At 42.5% G+C, this 8,902-nt stretch overlaps 1 protein-coding gene across 1 annotated transcript; it reads left to right on the top strand.

The window, feature by feature from the left end:
• The first annotated feature begins 2,730 nt into the window (after positions 1-2,730).
• On the top strand, positions 2,731-8,567 carry LOC126076299 (olfactory receptor 10AD1). The gene is made up of 2 exons (XM_049884856.1): positions 2,731-2,885; positions 7,604-8,567. Exons 1-2 carry the CDS (start codon positions 2,731-2,733, stop codon positions 8,565-8,567), a joined length of 1,119 nt encoding a protein of 372 aa, XP_049740813.1.
• Positions 8,568-8,902: the final 335 nt, after the last annotated feature.

The raw sequence follows: 8,902 nt of genomic DNA, 5'->3' as shown, positions 1-8,902 counted from the left end.
GCTCTTAACCATTGCACCACCAGGGCTCCTGGCTTCCCTTAAAAGTCATTTATATCTGTCCTTCAAATGTCTGCCCAAACACAGAGCCACATGCTTTTGGCAAAGTTTATTACCTGTTATCTCCCAATTCTATTCCAAAATTCCTTCGAGGTTCATATAGATGTGTTCATGAAAATCACAGGTTGCCAAAATTACTTCTGGAATGTTTTAAATTCTCTTTAAATACCACAATTCCAGGGCTTTCTGAGTAATATGTAATCAGAAGGGAAAACAACTACATTTTTTCAGCCTCAATGAATTTACATCATTTATTCTGTGTATTCGCTTTCAAAAATACCTGAGTATTGGCTGTTACGGAATTTGGTAACTCTAATTTGTCCACTCATCAAATTAGGGAACAGGAATCTTTATCTTTCTTAATAAAGATCAAAGTGGGAAAAAAATTCTTTTATCAGAAACTGTTTCTCATCACTGAGTCTACCTATTATACCACAAAAATCACATACCCACTGGTTATTCAATTTACTAAAATCATATCTTTTTATGGCTACTTCCTGTTTCATAAGATCATCCTATAAGTTTGGACATCATTTCAAGTTTATATCTAAACTGAAAGACTTTCTGGGCTTACCTCTTCTTCTCAGATTGCCTTTCTTTTCTTTTACAGAGCTGTTTTCCAAAAACAACCTTTTTGAATTTATCTATTAGTCATCAGCATGTATTTTTGCTTGCAGATTTTTGTGCAGATTTTTCCTGAGTATTTTATTCTTCCATTAACCTTGAGATTCTTAAATACTTTATTGAAACCCTGTTAGAACTTTTAACCATATTGTACTATATTTTATTTGTTAAATATGCCTGCCCTCAACTGTATTGTACACTTTGCCAGGACACAGCATCTATGGCACTTAACAATGCTTAAGAAATGTATTTTTAATTGATGGATTCAGTTTTTAAAAGGCTTCTGGCATTTTCAGGATTACTGACATTTAAAAATGAAATGTCCTAGTTAATGTTTTTAATTATCCAATGACCTACAAAAGGGAAGAGTAAATTAAAATGTATTGTGCACCTTCTCTATTAAGCTACATGTACATGCTTATTTTTGTTCAGATGAATAAATTTCCTCTTAACCTTCACAACAACCCTATAATACGAATCTTTTTACTGATGAGAAAATAGGCTTATAGGAGTTGATTTCTAAAGTTTATGTAACTGGCAACATTGAATAATATAGAAAATCAGAATTTGGATGGCAATTTATTCTACTATTCTTTCAACAAATATATATTGAACAAATGCTATGTGTTAGCAGTGTGCCAGGAAATAGTACATAAAATCTCTAAATTTAAGGAGCTATTGTTTTAATCACCTCCTATTTGCCCCATTGGTGGGGGAAGAATTCCCACTCTAGGGTTATAGGGATGGCTGAACACAGACACTCAACATCAGACAATGAGATCAATAGTATTTTGTTAGTGACATATATTTATAGTCCAGGGGAGAAGGATACCATATGCAACACAGGGCCACACCGGGGTTGCATCCAGAAACTAAGTGAACAACTAGGGGCTGTGAGAGGCAGCCTTTGTAGTATTCAGAGGGTGGGCTGCCCCTAGTTCCTACAGGAGGATGTGATTGGTTTGTTTGAATAATTTCACAGACTGACAGGGAACTGAAACCCCTTCTGGGTAGTTACAGGGAAAGGTTTGGTTACAAGGAAAGGTTTTTTTCCTCCAGTGGAGAAAAATATTGCCCTGGAGTCGATTCTTACTCATGGTGACCCCATGTGCTACAGAGTAGAACTGAGCTCCACAGGGTTTTCTTGGTTGGAATCTTTATGGAAGCAGATCTCCAGGCCTTTCCTCCACAATGCCACTAGGTAGATTCTAACTGCCAACATTTCAGTCAGTAGTTGTCCAGTGCAAACCATTTGCACCACCCAGGGACCCCTTCCTCCAGGTAGTGCCAGTCAATCTCCCTGGGTCAGGTCTATATCAGCAAGGCTATTTTGTCTACGGCCCAGGTGGGGCCAACAAGCCCTGTGACTGAAAGATTAGCGCTTTGGCATGCTGGTAAGCAGCAGCACTAAACAAAGCTCAGGAGCACTGGCTAGGGATTTTGCATTGGGAAAGCAGTTGAGTACCAAGTACTCCTTCCCCTTTTCTCATCAGCCCCTGGGCCACAGGCAGCCATGGATGTGCACCTCCGTACCATTGCAGGTCAGGAGAGTGCATGAGAGCAGCAAGGGAATACCAGCACAGGGGACAGGCAAGGCTGCTATCCTTGCCTGAACAACACAGTTAATAAGAGGAGAAGCCTTTGAAGCATATGCTACGTGTTTTCTCTAGTAGATACAGGAACAAGTGCAACTTCAGCTGGGGTGAAGTGGGCAGGAGTTACTGAAGGCTTCACTATGGATGCAAGAGTTGAGGTTGGTCTTCCAGAAGTAGAAGCTTGTCAAATGGAGGAAAATGGATAAATTCCAGAGAAGACATCGCATATATGCAGAGACTATGAAGCTCAGAAAACTATCAAGTATTTGAGAAAGGTAAGTAGTAGCTGGAGTAGAGGGTCCCAGTAGGAGAATAGGGGAAAATAAAGAATACTTACTAGCACTTAATGGCCAGTTAATAAGGTTAGAAAGAGAGTGACCTCTTGTATTCTGAGTTGGGTGACCAAGAGTTTGTTAATACCATTAACTAACGATGGAGATTAGGAGGAGGGGCCATGGATTTGCCTGTGGGTACTGATAACTACGCAGGCTGCAATCTGCAGTCTGTCGCTTGTCTTTGGATTAGACCAAAGCTAAGCCAGATCCAGCGTACCAGAATTTACATTGAAATATTCTCAAACACCTATGGAGCAGGAAATTATACTCCTTGGTCAGTCATTTTCATGTTTAAAAAAAATCCATAAGCAGAAAATTCTTCCAGTTATTTTTCCTTGTCCTGACCTTGAAGGAAATGGAAAACAACTGGTCACCCTAGAGGTAGTTCCCAAGATGAACTTCCTTAAGCGTCTTGAAGATCCATTTTAGTGCTTTTTTCTTCTGCAATCTCCTACCCCTTCCCACTCCCAATAAATAGTATTATTATTCTCTCTAGGTAAGATCTGGTTACTCTCATGGTCAGAAACACTGCCTCCCTGGTGAATTAGAACCAATGGGATTTTCTGAACTTAAACATATATATGTTATTTTTTTATGTTATTTAATTACTCATCTAACTGCACCATCCTCTTCACCCCCATTCAGTTTTCTGTTCTTGTATCAGCAGGATGTTTACTCCCAGGATTTGCCAAACATTATTGTGACTTATTGTTTCTCCTAAGTATAACCAAAACTCTATCATAATTATTTATATTTACAGTTTTATTTCCATATAATATATGTAATACTATTATTAATACTAATTACTAGGGGCTTTGAGGGAGTCCAGTAAATAATACCACGCTGCCCAACTGGTTCTGAACCATCGGAGAAATCAGATAAAGGAGCCTGCAGGTGGAGACCAAGATATCGCTTTTTTTCTAACAAAGCAGACATTTGAGTAACTGGACTTCCTAATATGAAAGCACAGGCTTAGACACACTTATTCCCCAGTCACTGGATGCACTGGACAACCACAGAGTCTCCCCAAAGAGGGGCAGATTCCGAGCCTGGAGAAGGCCCCCCTCTCCCGAGAGGAAGGCAAGAGAAAAGAGATAGACCACACATGCTCCTTGTAAGCGGCTCCACCTGCCCTGAGGAGTGAGTGAAGGAGAGGAGGTCAGGAGTGCTACGCTATTAGAATTCTCTTCAATGAAAGGAAATATCAGGAATAGGAAAGAAGTTATTCGCCACCCTACGGACCTTCAGTAGTATCCAGCATTTTATTCTCTTAACCCATTAAATCTATGGTTAACCAGGGTTTAGTATTCCTATAGTGGTGAAGATTAGCAGTATAGCAAGACAGTCCTACTTCCACCCTCATGTGGCTGCTCCTCCAATGCTAATCACTGCTCTTTCGAGAAGCTCTTGAAACTGCTGTTGGGCAGTTTCGATTTTGCTTAAAGTGGGTCAGAAGAGTAGGTTAATAAAATCAACTCAGAGGTTACTCTAGACCCAAGAATGGAAATTGATTCCCTAGTCTTTTCTCCAGAGCCCTGGTGGTGCAGTGGTTAAAGAGCTTGGCTGCTAACCAGAAGGTTGGCAGTTTGAATCCACCATCCGCTGCTTGGAAACCCTAGGGGGCAGTTCTGCTGTCCTCTAGGGTCACTAGGAGTCGGAATTGACTCCACAGCAATGGGTTTGGGTTTTTTTGGTTTTTTTCTCCAAGGAGCTCTGGTGGAGCAGTGGCTAAGCACTCGTCTGCTAACTGAAAGGTCAGCAGTTCGAACTCACCAGCCGCTCCTCAGGAGAAAGATGTGACAGTCTGCTTCCATAAAGATTACAGCCTTAGAAACCCTGTGGGGCACTTCTATTCTGTCCTATAGGGTTGCTATGAGTTGGAGTCAACCCATGGCAGCGGGTTTGTATTTGGATTCTTCTCTCCTTGCCAAACCATGTTCCACCAATTATCAGAGGTTCTTCAGTGAGATTAAATGACATCAGTTATGATACCTCAATAATAAAAATCTATAAGGATACTTTCATAATAAAAATAAAGTAACAAAAGTAATAGAATTGCCAGTAGTATAGAGATTCTTCAGATCGGCATATAAATCCCCTTTTATTATCAAATTCCCAGGGTGAAATTCAAATCCAAGTATTAAATTCCCTTGCAAGTTAAAGGCCAAAGACATTTAGGTCTACAGAAATTAAAGCCTAAAATTGAGTTTCATTTTCTTTCTCAATTTCTCTGTCTGCAAGGGTCCACCAGAAGAGTCCTCAATACCCAGGTCGGGTTGGGGTTCCTTTAGTAGCTGGAGTAGATCCTTCAGGGCTCCATAAGTGTATTACTTCAATGCTAAGTCTCTCAGGAGCTTCATTTTTAAAGAGTTCAAAGGAATTTTGCCTCCTAAGTAATTAACCAATCCAAAACCAACTTGAGACTGAGTGGTAGAGGGTGACTCTCAAACCTGCAGAACAACAGGAAAAGTAGTTTCTAATTTTCAAGGCAAGCTGCTAGAATTCAATTAATACTGAAACAGGTAAACAAAGCCTAAGAAACTCTAATAATACAATATTAAAAAAGAGGGTACAGAATAAGACTATTAACGTGGATGAAATAATATGGGCATGTAAGGTTTCACACCTATAGTACTATACACGTGTAACTTAGTAATACTATCTACGTAGACATTCATCTGTAATGGTATAAATGTCAAGGAACTAACAAGATAATCAGACACAATTTCTCTTCCAAAGTGGCCCACCAGGTCAGACCATCCTCCCTGGACCAGCTCCTCCTCAAACATCATGAGATCTTCTCTGTTACTTGCCACAGTGATTCAGTGACAAATGTCATTATTAGCCAAAGCACCAGAATGAGGTAGGATATGATTTCCATGAGATTGCCCCATTTATTTAGACAAATGCTTGATGGTTAGCCTGTAATGGTAGCTAGCAAGGCAACAGATGCTAAGTAGCTGTCTTGGAAGAAGTACAGCCAGAATGCTCGTTAAAAGTGAGGATGGCAAGACTTCATCTCCTGTACTTTGGACATGTTATCAGGAGGGACCAGTCCCTGGAGAAAGACATCATGGTTGGTAAAGTGGAGTGTCAGAGAAAGAGAGGAAGATCCTCGACAAGATGGACCGACACAGTGGCTGCAACAGTGGGGTCAAGCACAGAAACGATTATGAGGATGGCACAGGACCGGGCAGTGCTTCGTTATGTTGTACATAGGGTCACTATGAGTCAGAACTGACTCAACGGCATCTAACAGCAACAACAACATCACAGAATCTCTGGCACAATAAACCATAGGTAAGCACTTTTACTCCTGTAAGTCCTAGTGATTCCTTGAGTCAAACATCAGTTTCTTCTTGGGCAAGTCCCAGAGTTCTTTGGAATCCGGCTCTCTGGTATTTTATCCAGACTCTGACCTCAGCTCCAACATGTCCACTGGGCCCATGCTGCCAAGCCACATCTTACATTAAGTAGTGCTCTCTGACCTTCCATGCCCTTTATGAGCCCCCAAGAAGAGGAATCCTAGATGGAGCACCCAAAAGTGGAGATGATGGAATGGCCTACTACCCAGACACTGCCTTGACCTTATCAGGAAATCACACCCTAGAGGTAATCCAGAGCTATAAGGAATGTCAGTAACAGGATAACTATTCCCAAGAGGAAGACAGGGACGTGTGGAAGAGAGGGGTATACAAACAGAGATAGATGAATGGCAGGAGCCCAACACCAAAGAAGAGAGAGGGGGAGAAGAAAAGTGGAAAAAGAGACTAACAGATGAGATAAGAGTAGGAGTGTGTATAGAAGAGAGTGGATGAAGAGAAAATGAAGAGGAAAGTTCTCAGCATAACTGAGAGTTAAGAAGGAATATTCTAACCATCTATAAATCTCTGAAGGTGGAAGGGATCTGATATATCATACCTCCAATGCAAGATGAAAAGTAAAATAGAGATTTAACCTGAACACACGGAGGACTTCCTAAAAGTTATGACAGTGAGATAAGAGCATGAGGAGAATTCTGAATGCTCATATTCTGAAAATGAAAAAAAAAAAACAAGATTTATTCCTGGAGGCAAAGGGACAGATTAAAGTCCTCTGAAGGTCCATTCCAGAAAGGTTGGATTTTTGTCCTGTTCATAGCTTACCTCTTCTCATAGGGGTGGTTGGATCCTTTCTACTCAATCGTATATGTAGCCCTAAATTCCAACACCATTAGGGAAGCTGTCTCCTGTTAGGAAAGCCTGTAAGAACCCACAGCCAGGCCCCACCACCAGCAGGCACACATGGGTGGTTGATGTAGTAGCAGCAATATCCAGGAGAATGAGACCGCCAAGATGTGGGTGACAAGCTGCGCATTGACTGTCTCCAGAGATACACAAATCATTGCCACTTTAGGGATAATCCTGAAGGAATGTTTTTATTTTCCCTGAAACTTTAACCCATTCATCATTTTACATTAGGTACACAAAGACCGGGCATTTTTTTCTTCCAGAAAAAATTCACTTTCAAATATCTCTCAAGTGCTTACTGCGTATGATCTTCTGTTAAGTTCATAGACACTATCCCCACCCCTCAAACACTCCAATCCTCAGTACCTCAAACCTTTCCTTATTTGGCATGGGACCCAGGCCCCCAACCACAGTATCTTATTGTTTCACCACTGAGTACATTACAGTTACTAGCTAATCCTTCAATATTGAAGTCCCTGGAGCAGATACAGCGCTTCACTTGAGGCCTGATCAAACCAGAGTCAAGTAGAACCACCAGTCAAGTAAAACCATTCCCCAGTTTGTCTTCACAGTCTACAGTGACCCTGGAATTTTCACTACCCCATAACACTGCTATCTTACCTAGGGTTTACAAAAGCTCCAAAACTTTTACTACCACTCATCCATCTTGCTCTTTTGTATTTGGGTTTCTGGACGCAAGTGAGTACCTTACATTACCCTACAGTTCTCTCTCATGTGTTTTTCCTTCCCTCCCTCTTCACAGGTCCCAGACAGAGGACCTCAGGAATGGTAGCACAGTGTCAGACTTTATCCTCGTGGGCTTTGAACAGAGCTCCCCTTCCACTCGGTCATTGCTCTTTGCTCTCTTCCTAGCCCTCTACAGCCTGGCCATGGCCATGAACGGCCTCATCATCTTCATTGCCGGGACAGACCCCAGGCTCAACAGCCCCATGTACTTCTTCCTTGGCCACCTGTCCTTCCTGGATGTCTGTTTCATCACCACCACCATCCCACAGATGCTGATCCACCTGGTGGTCAAGAACCACACTGTCTCCTTCGCCTCTTGCATGACCCAGATGTACCTAGTCTTCTGTGTGGGTGTGGCTGAGTGCATCCTCTTGGCTTTTATGGCCTATGACCGTTATGTTGCTATCTGCTACCCACTTAGCTATACCCAGATCATGGGCCGGCAGGTCTGTGTGAGGCTGGTGGGTACTGCCTGGACATTTGGGCTGATCAATGGCATCTTTCTTGAGTATATGTCATTCCGAAATCCTTTCTGCAGGGACAACCATATAGAAAACTTCTTCTGCGAGGCTCCCATAGTGATTGCTCTCTCCTGTGGGGACCCCCAATTCAGCATGAAGGTTATCTTTGTTGACGCCATTGTGGTGTTGCTCAGCCCCATGGTGCTCATTGTCATCTCCTATGCCCGCATCCTGGCCTCCATCCTTAGCAGAGCCTCCTCCTCGGGTCGGGGAAAGACCTTCTCCACTTGTGCCTCCCACCTGACTGTGGTCATCTTCTTCTATACCTCTGCCATGTTCTCTTACATGAACCCCCGCAGCACACATGGGCCTGATAAGGACAAGCCTTTCTCCCTCCTCTACACCATCATCACCCCCATGTGCAACCCCATCATCTATAGTTTCCGCAACAAGGAAATGAAGGGGGCCATGGTGAGAGCCCTGGGGAGGACCAGCCTGGCACAGGCAGAGTCTGTGTAATGGGAAGGGTCCTGGGGGAAGTCCTTCCCTAAGGTGTGACCAGCCCTGGCAGGTGGGTCACTCTCCAGTGCTGAAAGGCTTCAGGCAAGAGCATTCCTGGCTTCCTTTGTTCAGTGTCAGGCCTGGAAGTGCCTTCTGATGTGCAATGCTCATCTCTTTGGCTTCACTTTGAGGATTATTTTCTCTTGGATTTTCCCCAGGAGAATGTGAGAGTTTCCTGAGTTATTTCCCTCTATCTTCTCACAGTAAAAATCTGATAAATATATACGTGCACTTAAGTCCATTTCATTTTATTTGTATAGTACTTTTAAATGCTATTACCCAACCTGAGTTTT

Source organism: Elephas maximus, chromosome 4, assembly GCF_024166365.1.
Source record: "Elephas maximus indicus isolate mEleMax1 chromosome 4, mEleMax1 primary haplotype, whole genome shotgun sequence".
NCBI classification, from domain to species: Eukaryota; Metazoa; Chordata; class Mammalia; order Proboscidea; family Elephantidae; genus Elephas; species Elephas maximus.
Note: the sequence above shows the minus strand (reverse complement) of the source record. Positions and strands in the feature narration are given on the sequence as shown.